We start from the raw sequence: 24,591 nt of genomic DNA on the forward strand, positions 1-24,591 counted from the left end.
TCTTAAGCAGATAATCAGTCATAATCCAACTGATATTTCTGTCTTGCATCTCAAGTCTTGGAGTTTCTTTAATGTGATAATTCTGTGCAATGAAAGAAAGTTTAATATCATCCTGCTTTATAGGAACATCAGCACAGATAATGTGAAAAATGTTTTTATTTTTACAGTCTTGAAGAAGGCTTCTTCTACTTTAGAAAAGTTTAAAACATATTTTTCATGTTCTTATGCCACCCCCCACAAGATGCCGCCCTGGGCGGTTGCCCATGTCGCCCATATCAGAAACCGCCAATTTATCGCTCATACGATTTCACAGCTTGACGGTGGTGCTGCTGGTGCACCTCACATAAAACAGACAGAGTTTAAAGTATTACTCCAACACAATACAAGGGACGTTTCCACCAATTGCAGATGGGAGGGACGTCACACCCCCACCCAGAAACACCAACAACATATAAAGTTATGTTGGTGGAAGGCAAATATGCCTTCCTATCGCTATTTTTGCTCCAAAATATTTATGAATATATGCACTTTTAATGTGCTGCCATCTAGTAATCTCAGCCCGGTCAGCTCAGCATCATCTCCACAACAACTAACCATCCTTACAACTGGTGCACCTCTGTCATGGAGAGAGGGAGAGCAAGGTCAGATCTGAGGTCAAGCAACACTACTTGCTGTAGATACATAGAAAAGCTCACTGGCAGCATTAACATATCCCTTGACCTACTGGACGTCCAAGCAGTACAATGTTTGTCTTTTCTTTCCATCTTGTGCTTCTTTTGCAGAAAGTGTCAGAAGATGAGGGAGCAACGGAAAACAAAACCTTAGAACTAGCTTGAATAGGATAATCAAAATGTTCCAGTTAAAAGATTATATTGCTGATTAATCACATCAAAACGTTTACAGACACATTACAAAAGCAACGGAATCACTTTGACAATTAGTTTAAGTTTCATCAAGATCCTTTCAAAGGTTCGTCTCAGTCTTTCTGATCAGATTGATGTTTCAGGAGGAAACCTGCAGCCAGCTGAGCTCCAGCTGACTGACTCTGTGTGTTTGCATATGTGTCCTGCCTCTCTGCTGCAGCTGTTAAGAGGTCAGAGTTGATCAGTGGCTGTCCAGGCCTTTCAGAGCCACTGACACACCAGCAGCACAATGATGATGTCACTGACTCTACTGCTGACCATCCTGGGGCTCCTGGTTCAGGGTGAGACTCTGATAGGAACTTGGTTTGAGGAAGAACGATAATTAAAATTCTGCTGTCATGGAGAAATATTGAAACAAGATGTTAATATTTTCTTTTATCTATTCACAGATTATCAATAATTTGTAATCAAACATAATTTTTCTAAATGGATGTTTTTCATGTTTTCCAGGTTCATCAGGAGACATCATCCTGACTCAGACTCCTGGATCTCAGTCTGTTGCTCCAGGACAAACTGTCTCCATCAGATGTAAAACCAGTTCAAGTGTTTATAGCAACCTCCACTGGTACATTCAGAAACCAGCAGAAGCTCCTAAACTCCTGATCTATGCAGCTACAACTCGTCAGTCTGGAGTTCCAGCTCGTTTCAGTGGAAGTGGATCTGGTTCTGATTTCACTCTGACCATCAGTGGAGTTCAGGCTGAAGATTCAGGAGTTTATTACTGTCAGCAGGGTTATGACAGACCGTTCACACAGTGATAGAACGTCGTACAAAAACCTCCCTCAGCTGGAGAGGAACTGATCCGACTCAACAGCTGCAAGGAAACTAAAACACTGAATGTTTCCAGAAATGTATTTATTTGATTATTTATACATTTACTTGTTCATTTACTCATATATACATACGACAATGCAGCTATTTAATTTTCAGTGTTTGATGTAATATGAGAAAAAAGTAATAATAATAACAAAAATCACAGCTATGTGGTCAAAAAATTAATAAAAAACAGCAAACAGAATTTAAACAATATTTATTTAAAATATTTTTCAGATAATTGTATTGGTCTAGCTTGTTAACTATGTGATTTTATAGACCTCTGATTTATGTTCATGGTAAGATCTTGGATATTTTATTCTTGTATAGCTCTAAACCTCTATTTGAAAAATCTAATATTGAATGCAGAATATTTTAATTTGCAGGGTTTCATCCAAATCTGCTGATGCATAATGTCTAAAAACAACAAAAGGCAAAGAAAAAACTGTGGGACCAAATAAACAGATTTAAAGCTCAATAAATAAGCAGATGGACACCATAAGTTGATGAGTAAATATTTATTATCTGAACAGTGACCAACATGACAAAGCAAACATGACTCAGTGAAAACAGAGAAGAATCAGCAGAGAAAGAGTGAGAGCAGTGACAGATTAAAGCCAGGATCAGAGTCTCAGAGAGTCAGGTCAGGACTGGGAGCACTGGTCTCTCCTCAGTGTCTCTGTGACTGCAGACTGGGAGCCCTGGGAGGCCTCACAGGTCACAGAGCCCACCTTCCTCCACTGGTCTGCAGGGAGCCTCAGGGTGCTGCTCCAGCTGTAGAGGCCGTCATTCTGCAGCACCCCGGGGCTCCTGCTCTGCTCCAAGCTGCTGCTGCTGCTGCTGCTGCCGTCCAGCTTCCAGGACAGAGTCCAGTCTGAGGGGAAGCCCTTGTTGGCCAGACACATGAGGGTAACCTGCTGCTGCTGCAGCTCCACACTGGAGGGGGGCAGCACTGTCAGGGTGGGGCGGGTATCACCTAGGAGACACCAATCAGGTTAGAGAACAGGAACCACACACCTGTTAACCAGACAGCAGAAACTGGAACATCTTTACTGGGGGAGAAATGACTTTCTTTAAGATTCTTCAGCTGAACATTTTCTCTGCTCCACCAGTCTCTCCCTCACACTGTTTCACTTCCCTTTACTGTGAACTCATGCATATCAGCACACAGAGTCCTCATGTCACCTGAAATACATTCAGCTAGAAGATTAAACATAAACTCAGCTCTACTTTCCCTCCCTGTCATTATAAATTAAATTAAATCTTAAAAAATATTATTTCTAAAAATCAACAAACTATCTGATGTTCATCTTACCTGAAAATGTTTCAATCTTTAAGTAATAAACAGAAGAAAACAAAAGAATGTTCATAATAACTCTTAAAGCAAATCAGCTGTTGGGCATTAATGATAATTAATACAATTTGAAAAATAATATATAATGTCTCACAGCAATTTTAAAACTACAATATAAATGTCATCAATAAATATTTTGAGATATTTAATTAATTTGTCTATCTTACATGACATTCATCCTGTTTAAATACATAAAATAAAAAGTTTGAAAAATAACATGTTCAGAAATGTTTCAATGTTTTATCACATTAAATTAGTGAGACAGAAATGTGAAGTTCACATTTCCTTAAAAAGGCTTAAAATATAAATTATTTCAAACATCCTACAAGATCCTTTTACGATCATTCTCATAATTTATCTGACAATAAATGTAAAATATTAATAAACTTACTTCCAACATCCAGCCTGGTTCCTCCACCAAAAGTCCACCACAGTGATACAAACTAATTGAGTCGTCGTACAAAAACCTCTGACTGTAGAGACACGGCTCTCTGACTCTGAACACAACAAACTGGTTCTGGCTGAAAACACTAAATGAGGCTTAAATTAAAATTTCCCTTCATATAATCAATAAAAACCTTTTAACCAGAAATAAAATAATAATTTATTCTCTCTCAATGATTCTAATTACTGACCCAACCTGCAGTTTTCATCACTGACTGAAGCAAATTAATAAAAACCTAAATGATGGACATCTTCATTTGTTCTAGTTTGTTCATCAACCTAACATCAATGTGCCGCTCATATTATAATAAATATATGAAATATTGAACTTACTTCCAACATCCAGCCTGGTTCCTCCACCAAACGTGTACCACAGTGATACAAACTGGTTGAGTCGTCGTACAAAAACCTCTGACTGTAGAGACACGGCTCTCTGACTCTGAACACAACAAACTCTAAATCAACAGTTTCAACCTGCAAAACACAGCTGGAAAATATATTTATTAATTATATTGTTTCTGACATCAGCAGCCACTAATTCTGGTTTATTCCTCATAAATGTTCTTGTTATAAAAAGGGGATGTTCCACCACAAAACATTCATATTTTAACACTTATTCAGGGAGAGACGTGAGCAAAGAAATAAAAAATAACCTGGTGGAGACATAATCCTCATCAATATATGATAACTTTATTACAGACATTTTGAAACGTTTTACCAGAAACTTTGCCACACAAGACTGTTTCCTTTGATTCTATTTCTCCTGAGTTGGGGGGCGGGAGCATCAATCTATACACTGAGGAAACATCATGACTGAACTTTGACCTTTGACATCCAGGTTTCAGTCTGATAAATATATATATGAAAATTATCTTCACTATGATACCTTCATACTTCATCATGGAAAACATGATTGAATGATTAAAATATGTTCTAATCTTTTACTCCCTGAATTCATTTACATTTAGAAATAAAACCTTTCATTTATGTTTTTGGTATCAGGTTAATATTGATTTAAATACATTTTGACATTTTTATTGTTGAGTGAAATATAAATCATTTGGTATCAGTGGGAAACGTTCATCACCTCGGCTGCATTAAGACGATGTCAAGCAATTTCACAATAAAATGTTTAAATAATCAGACATTTAAATTGAAATAACTTGAACAGAAACAGTTATCAGCTCTATCCAACATTTTGTTTTTATTTATTCTACTTTTTGTGGAAATCGTATTTAAAATCTTAAAACATTTTCTTTCTAAAGTTCACCAGTATGATTTAAATTTAGTTTTACTGTAAAACCTGTGAAACTCAATAGTGTATTGCATAAAATTCAACCATTTGACAAAACATTCAAAACCTAATAAAAATGATTTTAACATAAATTAAACCAAAAATAAATTTAATCTTTTCCTCCCTCTTAATGTATTTTATTTTATACAAAACATATTTTTATACAGATTTTCACTTTTGAGATCTAAGATCTCAATTACAACATCGACCAGGTTTGGAAAACTAAATATTAAAACATTTGACTCAAATAAATCAGCAATAAAAACATGTCTGGATTTGAAAAGTGTATTTTTGAGACCAGAATTAATCCAAATCTATAATAGCAGAGACAAAGAGCAAAAAGTTTATAATAAAATAGTTATGAAGAACAGAATCTGACGGATTCCATTCAAATGTTAAATAAAGTGATTTGCATCAGCAGCTCCATGCTCCAGCGCTCTGGGAGAGTTTATAGTCCTGACAGTTGAACACTGGATGACTGACAGCTGTCCTTCATCACAGCAGAAGACACAGAAATCCTCCTCATCATCAGAAACATGACTTTGATCTGCGTCCTCATCTGGACTCTCCTCTGCTGCTGCTTCACAGGTAAAGTCCAGAGAATCCAACTCCTCTCCTCTATGAACATCTGTCCCTCTGAAATGAAGCCGACTAAACCATGAAGCTGCTGCATGTTTTTGTCTCTGTGTCCTCAGAGGTCAGAGGTCAGGTCACAGTGACTCAGCCTGCAGCAGTGAGAGCTGATCTGGGAGGATCTGCCACCATCAGATGTAGAACCAGTCAGAATGTTTACAGCAACAACCGTTTAGCCTGGTACCAACAGAAAGATGGACAAACTCCTAAGCTCCTCATTTATTATACCAGCACTCGAGCATCAGGGACTCCAAGTCGTTTTTCAGGCAGTGGATCAAACTCTGACTTCACTCTGACCATCAGTGGAGTTCAGGCTGAAGATGCTGCAGTTTATTACTGTCAGAGTTATCATGAGATCAACAGTCAGTGGGTGTTCACACAGTGAAAAATCATCGTACAAAAACCTTCCTCAGTCTGAACAGAAACTGAACTTTGCTCTGCAGCTGGAATCTGCAGCAAACACTGATAACGTTCACTGAACACACATTTTACACTCTCACCATTTAGTTGCATCAAACCTTATTAAAACTCAAATCTGAAAACAACATAAGATTTATTCTAAATGTTCAAGGAAGTTTATGAAGGTCAAACATTTTTCAAGGTTGAAATACATTTTCCAGTCCATCCATAAAGGAACAATCCATCAAATAAAATGAAACAATCAGCATAAACAGTAAAATGTATTCAAACCCTCAGTTCAACCTATTTAATTCTAATACACATTTGAATAAAAAAATATTTTTAAAGTAAATAATCTGTCACAAATTAAGAGATATTTCTGTCTTCCACCTCTAGTCTGGGAGTTTCTTCAATGTTGTTGAATGAAAGAACATTTAATATCCTTATGAGGACATCAGCAGGATCGTAACTCTAACGCAGCAGAAAAGTTTTTATTTTATAAACCTTGAAGAAACTCTGAAAAATTACAACAAAAATTTAATGTTCTTATTTTAAAAAATCCGACTTGATGTTATACAAACTGACTGCTAATAACATTAAAACATATTTTAGTGTTTTTCAAATACCTAACAAGATTTATTTATTTTACCACAGATCCTGAAGGACCATTAGATCAGAAATAAATAAATTCCAGGAGATTTTTTTATGTATTAACCCTGGTAAAAATAAATGACTAAGTTTGACAGTGCTAAAGGAAAATAATTCATATTCTAATAATTATTAATGCTTGCTCCTTAATTTACCAATATATTATTACTATACTACTGCCAGATGACTAGAACCTAATAAAAATGATTTTAAAATAAATTAAACCAAGAATACATGTAATCTATTCTCCCCTCGAAATGTATTTTATTTTATACAATATATTTTTTATACAGATTGTCCCTTTTCAGATCTAAGATCTCATATAAAATATAGACCAGGCTTGAAATGACTAAACAGAAAAAAATACAAACACATCAACAATATGAGTAGTTAAAACATTTGACTCAATTTAATCAGCTGATATAAAGCAGGTCTGAATTTGAAAAATGTATTTGAGACCAGAATTAACCCAAATCTAAAATAGCAGAGAAATATTTATGAAGCAGAAATTTATCATAAAATAATTACAAACCCAATCTGAAGGATTCCATTCAAATCTTAAATAAAGTGATTTGCATCAGCAGCTCCATGCTCCAGCGCTCTGGGAGAGTTTATAGTCCTGACAGTTGAACACTGGATGACTGACAGCTGTCCTTCATCACAGCAGAAGACACAGAAATCCTCCTCATCATCAGAAACATGACTCTGATCTGCGTCCTCATCTGGACTCTCCTCTGCTTCACTCAGGGTGAGGAAAATCATTTTTCTGTCATGTGAAAATCATTTGGAGTGTAGCTGAGTTTCACCATCTCATGTCCAGAGTTTCTTCTCTCTCCTCAGGATCTGATGGACAAAATGTTGTTGTGACTCAATCAGCAGCCAAATCAGTGCAGCTTGGTCAGACGGTCACTATTGACTGTAAGGCCAGTAGACAAGTAGCTCACTATTCAGGTTCACAGTACCTTCTTGCCTGGTACCACCATAAACCTGGAGAAGCTCCTAAAGCTCTGATCTACTACACATCATCCAGATTTTCAGGAATCTCCTCCAGATTCAGTGGAAGTGGAGCAGGAAATGGATTAGACTTCACTCTGACCATCAGTGGAGTTCAGGCTGAAGATGCAGGAGTTTATTACTGTCAGAGTTATCATAGTGGTGATGTGTTCACACAGTGAAAAATCATCGTACAAAAACCTCCGTCAGTCTGAACAGAAACTAAAGTTTGTTCTGCATCAGACACTGATACAGTTCACTGAACACAAACGTTGATCACAAATTATTTATTTTCAAGACACCTTAGTAAAAGGTGGGAAAAGAGTTAATATATTCTATATGTCTTTATTATATCATTTGTTTTTCCCACTATTTTATTTTCATTAGTTTCAGATTCAATCAGAACCAGAAACAGTGGCGTGTTAGAAAGAATATGAAAAATGTAACCTAATAGCCATGAAATTGTCTAAAATTTCTTCCAATAACTGAATGTTTAACTGGCAGTCAGTTCATTATTTCAACTGACATTAAGCATCCAAATAAAATAAAATTGGTCAAACCTACTATTTCAAAAGCTATAAAATAGTCATTTTTATTTGTTTAGACATTTTTGACTCTGGCACCAGTAAAATATATATTTTTTCAAAACATCTTAATTATTCAATTAGCCATGATAATCTTCATAGTAACACTAATTTTTACTGATCTCAATTATTTTATATTATATCTTTACATGTGTTTCAAAAAGAATGTAATGAGTTTCAAATATTATCTTTTAGCAAATTTTCAAAGATTACAGAAACATTTTATATGAAGCAAAAACTAGTAGATAACCTCTGGATGGATGATAAAAGTTACGATGTTAGGTTAGTGGGTTCAAACAAATAGACAGACACTAGAGGTTGATAAATATTTTTCCCCCAGATTATTTTATTGTTCTAATTTACCATCATTAAATATGTCTGGTCTGGCAGCATCTCAGTATTTTCCAACTCCATGGTGTTATAAATATATTTCTAACAGAACAGATTCATCTGTTTGATTCAAAATATTTCACCAAATGATCTGAAATGTCATGATAGTTAAACATTTAAACATGATAGTTAAGCTGTGTGGATGATAAAAATAATGTCAAAATAAAGACGTTAAAAATAAGAAACTGAAGGACATAAACACCAGAAGTTGATGAGTAAATATTTATTATCTGAACAGTGACCAACATGACAAAGCAAACATGACTCAGTGAAAATAGAGAAGAATCAGCAGAGAAAGAGTGAGAGCAGTGACAGATTAAAGCCAGTATCAGAGTCTCAGAGAGTCAGGTCAGGACTGGGAGCACTGGTCTCTCCTCAGTGTCTCTGTGACTGCAGACTGGGAGCCCTGGGAGGCCTCACAGGTCACAGAGCCCACCTTCCTCCACTGGTCTGCAGGGAGCCTCAGGGTGCTGCTCCAGCTGTAGAGGCCGTCATTCTGCAGCACCCCGGGGCTCCTGCTCTGCTCCAAGCTGCTGCTGCTGCTGCCGTCCAGCTTCCAGGACAGAGTCCAGTCTGAGGGGAAGCCCTTGTTGGCCAGACACATGAGGGTAACCTGCTGCTGCTGCAGCTCCACACTGGAGGGGGGCAGCACTGTCAGGGTGGGGCGGGTATCACCTAGGAGACACCAATCAGGTTAGAGAACAGGAACTACAGATGTTAACCAGCAGATACTGTGTCATGGTTACAGTTAGTGAGGGGTTTTCTAAAATAAGAAGTTTCTGCCAGATGTTTTCATGCTTCACTCATCACTCACTGACACATTGTTTCACTTCCCTTTAGGAGACTCAGATCAGCACAAGTAAAATCACCAAAGAATTATAGCCTACAATGAAAAATTTAAAGTAGTCTTGCAATTAAAATAAGAAAAAAAAAAAAATTCAGAATCTCATGTTTAAATGCAACTATGCATTATTTTATGATTGCAAGAAATATTTGTGAATTCAATAGATTTTAAAGAAAGAGTTTACGTTGAAACAAGAAACAAACTAAAGTTTTCTCTGTCCGTTTTCAACAGCAGATTAAGACTGATTTGATTCCATCGATAACAAGTCAGGTTATTGGTGGAACCAATAAAATCTGCTCTCTCAGAATTTATACACCAAACCACCAAACTTGCTTAAAACTTGTAGAAAAGCATTAAGTTGATAACACTGACAAACTTTCCAAAAGTCAGTCTTGACATTTATTTCAGAAGCAACATTTTATATAATGTGAACATAAAATGTTTCACTTCATCTTGAAGTGAGATTCTATTTTTATGACATAAGAAAGTAATTATAGCAAATATATAATTTCATGCTTTCATTTACTTTTAAACATGCCAACATTTTTTAAATCTTAATATTAACCATAAAATAAACTTACTTCCAACATCCAGTCTGGTTCCTCCACCAAAAGTCCACCACAGTGATACAAACTCACTGAGGCGCCGTACAAAAACCTCTGACTGTAGAGAGAGACTTTGTCTGACTAACCTAAACCTACAAACCAAGATTAAACTAAGATATTTTTAATTCTTAGATCAATATTAACTTGTAATACTTTGTCGTAATTGGGATATAAACTTTCACATATGTTCTGTATCTTGAGACTTTCTTTGTAAAACATAAAATAATGCATCTTTTCAAGCCTCAATCTGTCAAACAGAATTAAAACAATACAATCAAGTAAAACTAAAAACAACGGTTTTATATTTGACTTACTTCCAAACTCCAGTCTGGTTCCTCCACCGAACGTGTACCACAGTGATACAAACTCACTGAGCCGTCGTACAAAAACCTCTGACTGTAGAGAGACGCAGCTCTCTGAACACAAACCATGGAGAACTAGAATTTTTAAGATTTTTGAAAACTAAAAACGTGAAAAATTAAAACTCATAATAATTTCTTGTCTAACACAGTTTCATGTAAGAACATTTATTGTCAACTTGAGAATTATTAATACATTTATTTACATCTTACTGTCAATAAAATATGAACTGTAGATATTTTTAATTTCTCTAAAATGGAATAAAAAATACAATTAAAATAGCCCCACGTTTATTCCCACCCAAAATGACGATCATGTACTGCTATATAGACATTGTTCCTCTTTGTTCCTGAGAATGTGAAGTAAAATGCTGTCATCCAGTCATAAAGAAGATCAATGGGCGGACCAGACACAACTTATGAGTCTGGAAATGGATGTAAAAAAGTCTAAAAATCATGTTGAATGACAGTTCTACTGTTAGGAAAGGAGTCTACAGGTTGAGGAGATTGGAACAAATGGTTAACATGAATATAGAGCATTGTGACCAAGAGAATTCACCTCCAAAAACAGATCATAAGTTGCTGAAACAAGTCTCTAAAATATAATTAATAGATCCACAGAATGATCTTGCTACTGTTGATATGAAAGGAAATGCCACAACAATCAAAAGAATGTGTTTTAATCTTTGTGAGGATGGTTCCAAGAGGTAATCTATGCTCTCAAAATAATAAGTAAATATAACCTGTGGAGTAATGACTCTTTGGATACGAATCAAAAACTGAATTATTTGAACGCAAGGAGATGTGACACTTCAGTCACATACAGCACTACAAGATAAGAACCTCATTCTATCCTTGAAGCATGGAGGGATAACTGTTATGGATTGAAGATGCTACAATGCAGCAGAAATCAGCCCCATTGAACTCTACATTGTTAAAAATGAGGGATCAGAAGTTAAATGTTGCACCCAAGAGGGATGAGAGAAAACAGGGAAGTATTCACTGATTTATTTAAAACCAGCCATGGGGAATGTGAAATGTTTTTATAGCTCAGATACAACAGAAATATTTAATGAATGTAATCTAATTTTGTGTTCTTTATTTAACTTTGAAATTATGGAGTTTACCTTTATAAGTTTATAACTGGTGTGTTTCTTCACTTGACCTACAAGTTTTAATTAAAGCTGCTTATATGGCCTAAACTGGCCTATTTTCTCTTTTTAATTTAGTATGTTAATGTCAAAACCATCTGCAGTTCAGAGAACACGACGATAGAAACTGAGGCCGTTATAAGAGAACATGTAGAGCTGAGCTCCATGTGACTGACTGAGTGTGTTTGCATATGTGTCCTGCCTCTCTGCTCCAGCTGTTAAGAGGTCAGAGTTGATCAGTGGCTGTCCAGGCCTTTCAGAGCCACTGACACACCAGCAGCACAATGATGATGTCACTGACTCTACTGCTGACCATCCTGGGGCTCCTGGTTCAGGGTGAGACTCTCTGATCTAAACTTTGTGTTAACATGTAACCAAGATCTTCAGGATTCATGACCTGACATCTTCAGTTTGGAAGGTGATAAAATTTATTCAAGTTTGATTTTTCTTCAGGAAGGTTTCTGTCTTTTTGTGTTTTCAGGATCTTCAGGACAAGTCACCTTAACTCAGACTCCTGGATCTCAGTCTGTTGTTCCAGGACAGACTGTCTCTATTCAATGTAAAGTCAGTCCAAGTACAGGTTACTGTTTCAGCTGGTACCTTCAGAAACCAGGAGAAGTTCCTAAACTCCTTATTACATGCGCAAGCACCCGTCAAACTGGAATCCCTGATCGTTTCAGTGGATCAAACTCTGGGAATACTGACTTCACTCTGACCATCAGTGGAGTTCAGGCTGAAGATGCTGCAGTTTATTACTGTCAGAGTTATCATAGTGGCTCTGTGTTCACACAGTGAAAAATCATCTTACAAAAACCTCCCTCAGTCTGAACAGAAACTGAACTTTGCTCTGCAGCTGGAATCTGCAGCAAACACTGATAACGTTCACTGAACACACATTTTACACTCTCACCATTTAGTTGCATCAAACCTTATTAAAACTCAAATCTGAAAACAACATAAGATATATTCTTACTGTTCAATTAAATTGATGAAGGTCAAACATTTTTCAAGGTTGAAGTACATTTTCCAGTCCATCCATAAAGGAACAATCCATCAAATAAAATAAAACAATCAGCATAAACAGTAAAATGTATTCAAACCCTCAGTTCAACCTATTTAATTCTAATAAAGATTTGAATGAAAAAAAATTTAAGTAAATAATCTGTCACAAATCAATAGATATTTCTGTCTTACACCTCCAGTCTGGGAGTTTCTTCAATGTTGTTGAATGAAAGAACATTTAATATCCTTATGAGGACATCAGCAGGATCGTAACTCTAACGCAGCAGAAAAGTTTTTATTTTATAAACCTTGAAGAAACTCTGAAAAATTACAACAAAAATTTAATGTTCTTATTTTAAAAAATCCGACTTGACGTTATACAAACTGACTGCTAATAACATTAAAACATATTTTAGTGTTTTTCAAATACCTAACAAGATTTATTTATTTTACCACAGATCCTGAAGGACCATTAGATCAGAAATAAATAAATTCCAGGAGATTTTTTATGTATTAACCCTGGTAAAAATAAATGACTAAGGTTGACAGTGCTAAAGGAAAAATAATTCATATTCTAATAATTATTAATGCTTGCTCCTTGATTTGCCAATAGAATATTATTATACTACTGCCAGATGACTAGAACCTAATAAAAATGATTTTAAAATAACTTAAACCAAGAATACATGTAATCTATTCTCCCCTTGAAATGTATTTTATTTTATACAATATATTTTTTATACAGATTGTCCCTTTTCAGATCTAAGATCTCATATAAAATTTAGACCAGGCTTGAAATGACTAAACAGAAAAAAATACAAACACATCAACAATATGAGTAGTTAAAACATTTGACTCAATTAAATCAGCTGATATAAAGCAGGTCTGAATTTGAAAAATGTATTTGAGACCAGAATTAACCCAAATCTATAATAGCAGAGAAATATTTATGAAGCAGAAATTTATCATAAAATAATTATAAAACTCAATCTGACGGATTCCATTTAAATGTTAAATAAAGTGATTTGCATCAGCAGCTCCATGCTCCAGCGCTCTGGGAGAGTTTATAGTCCTGACAGTTGAACACTGGATGACTGACAGCTGTCCTTCATCACAGCAGAAGACACAGAAATCCTCCTCATCATCAGAAACATGACTCTGATCTGCGTCCTCATCTGGACTCTCCTCTGCTGCTGCTTCACAGGTAAAGTCCAGAGAATCCAACTCCTCTCCTCTATGAACATCTGTCCCTCTGAAATGAAGCCGACTAAACCATGAAGCTGCTGCATGTTTTTGTCTCTGTGTCCTCAGAGGTCAGAGGTCAGGTCACTGTGACTCAGCAGCCTGCAGCAGTGAGAGCTGATCTGGGAAGATCTGCCACCATCAACTGTAGAACCAGTCAGGATGTTTATGTTTACAGCAGCACCCACTATTTAGCCTGGTACCAACAGAAAGATGGACAAACTCCTAAGCTCCTCATTGATCGTACCAGCACTCGAGAATCAGGGACTCCAAGTCGTTTTTCAGGCAGTGGATCAAACTCTGACTTCACTCTGACCATCAGTGGAGTTCAGGCTGAAGATGCTGCAGTTTATTACTGTCAGAGTTATCATGTCATCAACAGTCAGAATCTGTTCACACAGTGAAAAATCATCTTACAAAAACCTCCCTCAGTCTGAACAGAAACTGAACTTTGCTCTGCAGCTGGAATCTGCAGCAAACACTGATAACGTTCACTGAACACACATTTTACACTCTCACCATTTAGTTGCATCAAACCTTATTAAAACTCAAATCTGAAAACAACATAAGATATATTCTTATTGTTCAAGGAAGTTTATGAAGGTCAAACATTTTTCAAGGTTGAAATACATTTTCCAGTCCATCCATAAAGGAACAATCCATGAAATAAAATAAAACAATCAGCATAAACAGTAAAATGTATTCAAACCCTCAGTTCAACCTATTTAATTCTAATAAACATTTCAATGAAAAAAAATATTTTTAAAGTAAATAATCTGTCACAAATTAAGAGATATTTCTGTCTTCCACCTCTAGTCTGGGAGTTTCTTCAATGTTGTTGAATGAAAGAACATTTAATATCCTTATGAGGACATCAGCAGAATCGTAACTCTAACGCAGCAGAAAAGTTTTTATTTTATTTTATAAATATTGAAGTAGACTGAAGAAACTCTGAAAAATTACAAAAAAATTCAATGTTCTCATTTTAAAACATCTGACCTGAAGTTAGATTGTGATTGTTAAATACCTAACAGGATTTATTTATTTTATCACAGATCCTTAAGGATCTTTAGGGATGAAAAAATAAATATATTCCAGGAGATTATTTTAATTTATAACCCTGGTAAAAATAAATGAATAAGTTTGCCAGTGCTAAAAGGAAATATTTTATATCCTAATAATTATTAATGCTTGCTCCTTGATTTGCCAATAGAATATTATTATACTACTGCCAGATGACTAGAACCTAATAAAAAAGACTTTATAACTTAAAATAAGAATACATGTAATCTTTTCTCCCCTTGAAATGTATTTTATTTTAAACAAAATATATATATTTTTCATGCAGATTGTCCCTTTTGAGATCTAAGATCTCATATAAAATATAGACCAGGCTTGAAATGACTAAACAGAAAAAAATATAAACACATCAACAATATGAGTAGTTAAAACATTTGACTCAGTTAAATCAGCTGATATAAAGCAGGTCTGAATTTGAAAAATGTATTTGAGACCAGAATTAACCCAAATCTATAATAGCAGAGAAATATTTATGAAGCAGAAATTTATCATAAACTAATTATAAATCACAATCTGACGGATCCCATTCAAATCTTCAATAAAGTGATTTGCATCAGCAGCTCCATGCTCCAGCGCTCTGGGAGAGTTTATAGTCCTGACAGTTGAACACTGGATGACTGACAGCTGTCCTTCATCACAGCAGAAGACACAGAAATCCTCCTCATCATCAGAAACATGACTTTGATCTGCGTCCTCATCTGGACTCTCCTCTGCTTCACTCAGGGTGAGGAAAATCATTTTTCTGTCATGTGAAAATCATTTGGAGTGTAGCTGAGTTTCACCATCTCATGTCCAGAGTTTCTTCTCTCTCCTCAGGATCTGATGGACAAAATGTTGTTGTGACTCAATCAGCAGCCAAATCAGTGCAGCTTGGTCAGACGGTCACTATTGACTGTAAGGCCAGTAGACAACTAACTGGTTGTAGCACACCCTGTCTGTCCTGGTACCACCAGAAACCTGGAGAAGCTCCTAAAGCTCTGATCTACTACACATCATCCAGATTTTCAGGAATCTCCTCCAGATTCAGTGGAAGTGGAGCAGGAAATGGATTAGACTTCACTCTGACCATCAGTGGAGTTCAGGCTGAAGATGCAGGAGTTTATTACTGTCAGAGTTATCATAGTGACCCCGTGTTCACACAGTGAATAATCATCGTACAAAAACCTCCATCAGTCTGAACAGAAACTGAACTTTGTTCTGCAGCTGGAATCTGCAGCAGAGACTGATACAGTTCACTGAACACATCAGGCCAGAAATGATCTCCATTAAACACAAGAACACAATCAGTGATGATATTCAGTTATTGTATTTTAAAATATTACTTCCTAATTATTTTAGATGCTTGACTTTTATTCTCCGATTAAGAAGCCTGAAGTAACTTTGACTTTAAAAAGGTTTCAAAATATTTTCCACATTTTCCTTTTAAACAATCTGAGATGAAGTCAAAGATTAATTATCATTAAACACTTTACAGGATTTATTCTCATAAAAAAGTCCAGGAGATACTTTATTGTTAGGTTTGTCTTGTTTAAAATAATTTGCTAAGTTTGCCATTACTACTGGAAAATAATTCATATCCTAATTAAAATTATTGCTAGATCCTGGATTTATGTTCTAGAGCCTGGACTACAATACTGCCAGATGACTAGAACCAACAATGTTTGAATACTTGGTTTTCAAATTACTGCCAGATATTTTCCACAGACAGAAATACAAGCTGAGATGTGGTGTTAAGTCTATTTCTGTGAATGAACAAATAGAGACATAAACAGTTGTCAGGCATGGATGAAAGAAAAATATGAAAATACTTTCTCTGAATTATTAAATGACAAGAAGAATGTGACATTAGTGAGGTCAGCCAGCAAGAAAATAAAAGCAAAAATTTGGTTTGTTTGCTAATTGAATGGTTTTAAAAAAGATGCGAGCTTATTGTAATTGTTTCTTTTGAATAAATGAAGTTATAAATAAAAATTTGAGAAGTGGAAACAACAAAGCCCTTTGGAAATAGTTTGAATAGGATAAACAAGATGTTCAAGTAAAAAGATTGTTTTGCTTATTCACAGCGAAAAGTTCACAAAGATCTAAAAATGCTAAACGTTCAGAGAATTCCTTCAGTTTTAACTGTAAAAGATTATAAAGAGTTCCTCTCAGTCTTTCTGAACAGATTGATGTTTCAGGAGGAAACCTGCAGCCAGCTGAGCTCCAGCTGACTGACTGAGTGTGTTTGCATATGTGTCCTGCCTCTCTGCTGCAGCTGTTAAGAGGTCAGAGTTGATCAGTGGCTGTCCAGGCCTTTCAGAGCCACTGACACACCAGCAGCACAACGATGATGTCACTGACTCTACTGCTGACCATCCTGGGGCTCCTGGTTCAGGGTGAGACTCTGATAGGAACTTAGTTTGAGGAAGAAATCATCTTCATGGAAATTAAATTTCTCCTAATACAAAGAAGCTGTGAAACATCATGTTAATGCTTTATGTGATCTATTCAGATTATCAGTCATTTGTAATCAAACTTGTTATTTTTTTATTTTTATGTTTTCCAGGTTCATCAGGAGACATCATCCTGACTCAGACTCCTGGATCTCAGTCTGTTGCTCCAGGACAAACTGTCTCCATCAGATGTGAAACCAGTGAAAGTGTTTATAGCTATGGTAATAACTATCTCCACTGGTACCTTCAGAAACCAGCAGAAGCTCCTAAACTCCTGATCTATTTAGCTACAACTCGTCAGTCTGGAGTTCCAGCTCGTTTCAGTGGAAGTGGATCTGGTTCTGATTTCACTCTGACCATCAGTGGAGTTCAGGCTGAAGATTCAGGAGTTTATTACTGTCAGCAGGGTTACAGCTTCCCGTTCACACAGTGATAGAACGTCGTACAAAAACCTCCCTCAGCTGGAGAGGAACTGATCCGACTCAACAGCTGCAAGGAAACTAAAACACTGAACATTTCCAGAAATACTACAATGTACTTAGTTATGAAGACCCTGTTTAAACATTTCTTTACCCATTTACTTTTCTAACTAAGCAGATTTTTGTTTTCTAGGTCTTTTGAATAAATTAGTGAGAGTTATCTCTTATGACTGAAAAAACAAATAATTGTAAAACAATAATCCTGTGATTATTTAAATTTGTTCAAGTGATCAAGTGTTGAACAGTGAGTCAGTAAATTACTTAAATTCTGCTTGACTTTAAAGATTCACACAAATAAAAAGTCAAACCTTTTTGAAAACAGGTTAGTTTTGATCAGTGTCAGGTCAGACCTTTCACATCCACTGACACACCAATAAGATTAACAACAAATCCCTTCTGTCAAATTATTTACTTATTAAAATTAGTCTTAAAAATTACATATCTCTGACTTGTGCTGATAAAAAAAAACATCTCAGGAATATTTACTGTCATGTTTTTTAATGAGAAAGCTGCAGAAAAGGTTTGATGTGTTTCAAATAAAATCTTTTAACAAATTTATATAAACTGCATATTAATGTTACATGAAGCAAAAAATAAGTAAAACCACTCTCTGGAATAAAACATGTGTAGTTCATGAAATGAAATACAAAAATCGCAGCAGGGATAAAACTAACTTTTAAGCTCATGGAGAAACAAGTTGGACCCAGAAGTTGATGAGTAAATGGGAACACTGGTTTCTCCTCAGTGTCTGTGACTGGGAGCGCTGGGTGACCTCTCAGGTCACAGAGCCGACCTTCTTCACTGGTCTGCATGTGATTAAAAAGCCACCTCCATAAAATAAAGAGGAATCTGCTTTCTTTATTTCTTAAAGTGAAACTGGAGTTTTTTTTCCTCCCTTTCTGAGCTTCACTAATGAACCGTAGCAGCAGAAACGCTTCAGAAGTAAAAATATTCATTTCCTTCCCATCTGGACGTTACATTTCTTTCAGAATAAGAATTGACCTTGGGAGTTATCATTTGACCTTGTCTGTTAGACCTGTTTGTCTCAGCGTTGACCTCTGACAGGCTTCTGATCTCTGTATGGACCCTGTCTCAGGTCCAAGCTACTTTAATTTAATATACAATTGTAAACTTTAAAGTTCAATCATCTAAATTAACTCATTAAGGTGATTGCTGCTTTTAAATTGGCAACACATGCAACTAATATCTTTAAAAATATGTAGCATCAGATCATGAATTATTTAAAGGCTGGTGTTCTTTTTGTTTTGTAACTTGAACAACGTTTCTATAAAACAAAAAATACCAGAATGGAGGATATGATTTATATTTTGTTGTGTAGCATTTGAATATTAACTGAAGTCACGTGGAAGTAAAAACCTTTTTATGTTTTTCATGTTGTGATAAACTAAAACTAAAAGTTTAAACTAATATAACTGTTGACTCAAACGGATCCTGTAAACGTCTGCTTTCTTTTTTATTATCATTTTACTCTCACCGACTAGCATTGTGAAACTCTTTCAGTGTACAACCCTACCACAGTTATTCTTCATAAAATTTACCATCAAACTACAGAACATCTGCTTAACAAAATAATAAAATCTGGATGTGCTCTATCTTTTTTTATTCTCAGAAAAGTATTTAGTTTTGCCAAGACAATATGTATAGAAACACTTTTAGTCCCTCAGTGTTCTCACTGTGAAAAACACAAACACTGAAAAACTCAGAGTGTTTGTACATCAGTGGGTCATACATCAGAGTGTATGACCCACTGATGTACACTCAGTGGGTCATATTAACCCACACCATTGCCTAAATTTTGTTTCTAAAACCTCAGAGCAAAATACATCAGACTTCCCCTTTTACTAGCTTTTACAATGTTCCTACAAGTTTCACCTTTTGTTCTCATCACCATCATTGTCCTTTTCAGTGTGCAACGTTTATTTTACCGCTATATCTGTAGTTGCATGTATGGATATGATGATGCAGCTCACATCCAGCTATTCTCAGACCTTGATTCTTAGCTGTCATTCAAACTTTTATAGCTGCTGCAATTCACTGCATATTCGACCGATAAAATACAACTTTATCACGTGAAGCATGCAGCAAATCAATACCACATACTGTATTTTAACCAAAAATAAAAACTTTTCTAACTTCTCCAATTTTTATGGTCAATGTTTACAGTTATTCTGCAGAAAGTTACATTTTCTCTCTCTGTTCCCAGAAATGCCACGAGATGGCAGCACTGTTCCAGAGGTGTGCTGTAGAAGTGAATGTGTGGTGTTGGATGAAAACACTTTATTTTGCTTCCAAGAACAGCGAAAAACAGCATATAAAGATCAGATAGATAGATCAAATACTTGTTCCATGCAACATGTTTTCAGTCCAGCCTTTAAAATAATAAAACAATGCTCATTTAATGTTTCTGTATTATTTTAATTCTGTCTGTGCCTTGAGCAAGCACTAAAAACTATGAGAAAAATGTGACAAAGTGAGATTAGATGTAAACTTTTTCATGTCATTGTTTGCTTCCACCTCAAATAAATTAAGACCTCTGTTATAGTTTACAGAGCAGCTCAATTGTCAGCAAGACAAAACGAAAGAAGACGTAAAACTCTCCAAAGAATCAACAGGTCTAATCTGATACATACACTTTTCAATGGCTTTGATGAGCAACTTTAAACACTGGGATCATAATGGTAAGCAAAGGGTTTTAGAACTGTGTTAAGATATGCTTGTATTTTACAAAAAAAAAATATTGGAACTATTTAAATTTATTTTATTTTTCAGGAAATGTCTCCAAACTGACAATGTCAATCTTCACAACTCAAATATTTGCCATTTTTTCCTATACAACTCTGAAGACAATCTACCGAACTCTCACATTAAGAATGTCAGACTTTAAAAACCTCTTGCACCCAAGAAGAGGGTAATCTGTCAAGACAAAATGAGAAACAAAACTTCAAAGCAAAAATATTTACCTGCCTATGAATATCTGTGAATATCAAACTTATGTTGCTGTTTCTCTGGACTATGATTGTCATCAAACAAAAATTATTTTTAGCCTGTCTTCCGAATATGAAATTCAGGAGAAAATACTATTTATGATGTGTGTTAATATGAATCTGAAAATTACAAACACAAAGTAGTTAAATCCAAAATCTGATGTCTGTGTATAAGTTACAAAGATTTTTATTTTTGCTTCAAACTCAGCAGATAATTAATGAATCCATATGTTAAGTAGATTACACTTTATTCTGCAGAAAATTTTTACAAAGTTAAATTTCTACAAATATAAATGTTAATGCGATTTAGTACTGAAGAATGCTCTTCACCTTAAAACAAATTGAAAATGTGATTATTTATAGAAGTTTCATGGTTTTAAAATAACAATCCAAAGTTAAAGTTTAAGAGCTTTTCAACAGGCGTCTACACAGAAATACATTGATCCTCTAACTGTGATCTTGAATTATGATATATTATATTCAATAGTATAAAGAAGACCAGAGCAAAGTGAGAGAATAATCGATTCTTGAAAATGCCAGTTAAAGAGAGAAACCAGTTAAAGTATAAAAATCAATCCAGTGAGTCAGGCTGGGCCTCCGAACTCAAGTTGATCTTCAGAGTGACTGAGACTGGAGCCAGTGAGCCCCGAACCGCCCTGCAGGTCACTGACGATATCTTCTTCCAGTTCTCCTCATCCACCGTCAAGAAGCTGATCCAGCTGTAGTGGACGTCATCCAGAGGGAACACAGGGCCACGTTCCTCTTCCCAGTTCACTTTGCTGCTGCTATTGACGTACCAACGCAATTGCCAGTTTGAGGGGAAGCCCTTGTAGCCCAGACATGTGAGGGTGAACTTCCCCTGCTGCAGCTCCTCACTGGAGGGGGCCCGCAAAGTCAGGTTGGGATGTAAAACATCTATGAGACAATAAACATCTTGAAGGTCAGGATCAACTCTACTGTCCGTCAACAGCATACCCATGTTCTGCTAAATAACTGGACTTCTCTTTTTCTGCAAATGATTCACTTCATTCCAGTCGTATTTATAAATTATTTAGTTTATGGTTACAACAAATGGTAAATGACCTGGACTTGAAAAGCATTTATTATGTGCAGAAGACCCCAAAAGCCAAAGTGAGACAGACACAGAGGGGGTCAAACCGTCAACCTCAAACTCATATCATCTTCATCATCTGCATCCCAACACTACAACAGAATCCTCTAGTGACCATTTAATAATCATTTGAAATGTACTGAAGCAACAGAATCTCCTGTGGCCACACTTTTCTTTAAATTATTTAGTAAAAATACTGTTTTTTGGTGTAAGAACTGATATTTTTTGTTGATGTATAAAAAGTCTTAAAATAAGTTTAATTAGAATAAAGCATTCATAAAATCAAAGTTGACTTCCAAGACGCTGCCCAGCAGGTTGATTTTAAGACTTTTAAGAGTCTTAAACCTTTGTTTGATACAGAGAAACCTAAACTTAAACTTTAATCTGACCGCAAATTCCACATATAATGCTTGTAATGATTAGGGTGGCATGTATTTTAGAACATGCCACCCTAACAATCCTATTGGCTTGTAAATATCCAATTATTAGAAATGTTAACCAAAGAAGCCAATCTTGGATTCTTAAAAAAATAGCTTTGGAAATGTTTTTACCCAGTATCCTGCCTATTGTAATGATAAGCAAAACAAAAAGCCTTGTCCAAGAATTAAATAAAATGAAACTATTTCATGCCATGATTTTATACCCCAGGGGTCCAAAGACATTTGTGACTGATTCAAAGATTCAGTTAAATTAATCTGAAGTAGATTATTAGGGATGATAACTGCAGAATTTCCTAAATTAAAATAAATCTTATTTAATTAATGAACATATGTGTCCCTAGATCTGATATGATTGAAAAGCAAAGAGAAGACACCGGATAGAACTCTGAAGAGATTTTGCAGAGAGAAATAGGACAATATCTCTCTATTTCTCAAAGCGGGATTAATATTTCTCTTCAAATCAGGCTAGTTTCTACGGAGCCCCTAAGGGGACAAGGAGAAAAAAAAAAAGGAAAGAAATCCCGACTTATTATCTCGAGATCCCGACATCAGTACATAACGACCTAATCACAGTGATGGAGGACACCCACCCATGGGGTAGATGTATAGATTTTTATTTCGAGCTTGGGCTTGAGTATAAACACATTAAATCAGTGCTTGACAGCAGACATGGATTTAGTATTAGTGAGAGACATCTGAAGAGAGTTTTCAGAGCGCGGGGACTCATTCGGCGCAAGTCCTTTTCCGACTTGGCAGTTTTGGTAGAATTCATTAATGTCCAGAGGACTGTAGCTGGTTATTAATGAATTAAGTCGGGATCTCGAGATAAGTCGGGATCTCGAGATCTCAACTTAGTTTCTCGGGATCTCGAGATAAATCGGGATTTCTTTCCTTTTTTTTTTTTCTCCATGTCCCCTAGGGGCTCCGTAAGTTTCACATTTAACCTTAATCACATTAAACCTAGCAGATTTAAAATATATATTTTAAAGCTGTGTGTGCTGTGATCAGTTTAGTAGAGTAACTCCACTACTTAAGAACTTTTAAGGTCAAAAGCTTAGCTTGCCTTTTAAAAAATTGCAGAAAAAGAAAGTCTAGTACATCAGCATACAAAGTTACAAGATGTCAAAAACAGTAAATAAATGTCTCACCCACAACATGGAGTTTAACTGTTCCAATTTCAGTAGTATTTTTCCCCAATATTACGACAGTATAATTTCCGCTGTCATTCAGTTGTACGGAGGTCAGAGTCAGGTGGCCGTTGGCTGAGTCAATCGAAGCTCTACCTTTGTAGCGATCATTTACGATGAGACCTTCTGGACGCAGAAGAGCAACATTTACAATTTGGTTTCCACCTTTGAAATTCCAGGTTATTATGTTACTTGGCTCGTTCGCAACCAGGATTTCAAGGGTTGCATTTTCCCCCAAATAGACTTGCACTGGACTCTCCGATACAATCTTTTGACCAACACTGAGCCCTGTAGGGAAGCATGAAAGGATTAGATTGTTTTGTAAACACTTAAAGGTGTAAATAAGACTAATATTTATGCAAATAGAGGCCAAACTATAATAGGGATCATCATTTAGCATTTTTATCAGTACTGAACTCAGCTTAGCAAAAGGAAACAAGATAAACTGATGATCATCAGGTCTTACAGTCATTACAAAATATCCAGTTAATAAATAACATTTCATGCATTAAATTATATAGAAACGTTAAACCTTACCTATAAAACAGAGGGACAACACAAGTGATTTTAAGCTGAACAGGTCCATGTTTCACTGATGGGACAGAGGATATTGCAACATTTTTCAAAGGGCAAAATTGGAAGCTCAAAGAGCATGTTTTCTCTTTAAACCTACCATTTGTACAAGCTGGAGTTTAGTCAGCAAAAGCTAATTATTAACAGATTTCAACAAGTTACTTTTGTTGAAGATTTAAGATTGATATAATCTTTGTTTGGCCAGCAAGCTATGATCTGTTTCACTGTCTTTGTGTTTGTAACAATCTACTGTTTGTTTAATGAGATTTGTGGAATTTCAACCTAGTTTTTCTCCCTCTCACACTTTCTACCCGTTTCTCCTGGTTCTAGGCCTCACATCTCTTTTATTTTTCTATTTTCTGGAGTTGCCCCTTCATGCATTCTTAAAATAATATAAAGTCATAATGAACAGATGGCATCAAGCCTGGCTTTATCACTTATCCTGGATTTCTGAATCCGACCTTTTGTGAAACAGCCGTCAGTTTATCACTGTGGTTAAATATTCTGTTTTAAAGTGAGCTTTATGAATAAAACAGGATTGGACATATTGCATTTCCTACATTAAATAAACTTAAGTAGGCATTTGTGTATGATAACTTGCTGCCT

At 35.7% G+C, this 24,591-nt stretch overlaps 1 protein-coding gene, 1 long non-coding RNA gene, 5 pseudogenes and 2 gene segments (V, D, J or C); 6 read left to right on the forward strand and 3 right to left on the reverse strand.

Moving 5' to 3' along the window:
* Nucleotides 1-1,045: 1,045 nt before the first annotated feature.
* LOC106912180 (immunoglobulin kappa variable 3-15-like) lies at nt 1,046-1,779 on the forward strand. The segment is given in 2 exon segments: nt 1,046-1,204; nt 1,374-1,779. Coding segments are annotated over 2 exon segments (360 nt in total).
* A 460-nt stretch (nt 1,780-2,239) lies between these two features.
* Nucleotides 2,240-3,991, reverse strand: LOC148156534 (Ig kappa-b4 chain C region pseudogene; annotated as a pseudogene). Its single transcript, XR_015764668.1, has 2 exons — nt 3,868-3,991; nt 2,240-2,712 (listed from the first exon to the last, which is right to left on the reverse strand). The product of XR_015764668.1 is annotated as an Ig kappa-b4 chain C region pseudogene (transcript).
* Nucleotides 3,992-5,364: 1,373 nt separating this feature from the next.
* Nucleotides 5,365-5,846, forward strand: LOC148156535 (Ig kappa chain V region 3374 pseudogene; annotated as a pseudogene).
* Nucleotides 5,847-7,207: 1,361 nt separating this feature from the next.
* On the forward strand, nt 7,208-7,683 carry LOC148156536 (immunoglobulin kappa variable 4-1 pseudogene; annotated as a pseudogene).
* A 1,000-nt stretch (nt 7,684-8,683) lies between these two features.
* On the reverse strand, nt 8,684-12,205 carry LOC148156537 (Ig kappa-b4 chain C region pseudogene; annotated as a pseudogene). Its single transcript, XR_015764573.1, has 3 exons — nt 12,151-12,205; nt 10,239-10,340; nt 8,684-9,150 (listed from the first exon to the last, which is right to left on the reverse strand). The product of XR_015764573.1 is annotated as an Ig kappa-b4 chain C region pseudogene (transcript).
* Nucleotides 12,206-13,044: 839 nt separating this feature from the next.
* LOC148156538 (uncharacterized) lies at nt 13,045-14,358 on the forward strand. Its single transcript, XR_015764669.1, has 2 exons — nt 13,045-13,640; nt 13,748-14,358. It is a non-coding gene; the product is annotated as an uncharacterized LOC148156538 (long non-coding RNA).
* A 1,075-nt stretch (nt 14,359-15,433) lies between these two features.
* On the forward strand, nt 15,434-15,903 carry LOC106912179 (Ig kappa chain V-III region PC 4050 pseudogene; annotated as a pseudogene).
* Nucleotides 15,904-17,087: 1,184 nt separating this feature from the next.
* On the forward strand, nt 17,088-17,623 carry LOC106919920 (Ig kappa chain V-III region MOPC 63-like). The segment is given in 2 exon segments: nt 17,088-17,133; nt 17,304-17,623. Coding segments are annotated over 2 exon segments (366 nt in total).
* Nucleotides 17,624-19,952: 2,329 nt separating this feature from the next.
* Nucleotides 19,953-24,037, reverse strand: LOC148156539 (immunoglobulin lambda-1 light chain-like). The gene is made up of 3 exons (XM_088010410.1): nt 23,950-24,037; nt 23,374-23,700; nt 19,953-21,589 (listed from the first exon to the last, which is right to left on the reverse strand). The coding sequence occupies exons 1-3, from the start codon at nt 23,996-23,998 to the stop codon at nt 21,246-21,248; spliced, it is 720 nt and encodes a 239-aa protein (XP_087866536.1). The 5' UTR covers nt 23,999-24,037; the 3' UTR covers nt 19,953-21,245.
* Nucleotides 24,038-24,591: the final 554 nt, after the last annotated feature.

The sequence above is a fragment of the Poecilia mexicana genome, unplaced genomic scaffold (genome assembly GCF_051168715.1).
Source record: "Poecilia mexicana isolate PSO_F unplaced genomic scaffold, ASM5116871v1 scaffold_11, whole genome shotgun sequence".
NCBI lineage: Eukaryota > Metazoa > Chordata > Actinopteri > Cyprinodontiformes > Poeciliidae > Poecilia > Poecilia mexicana.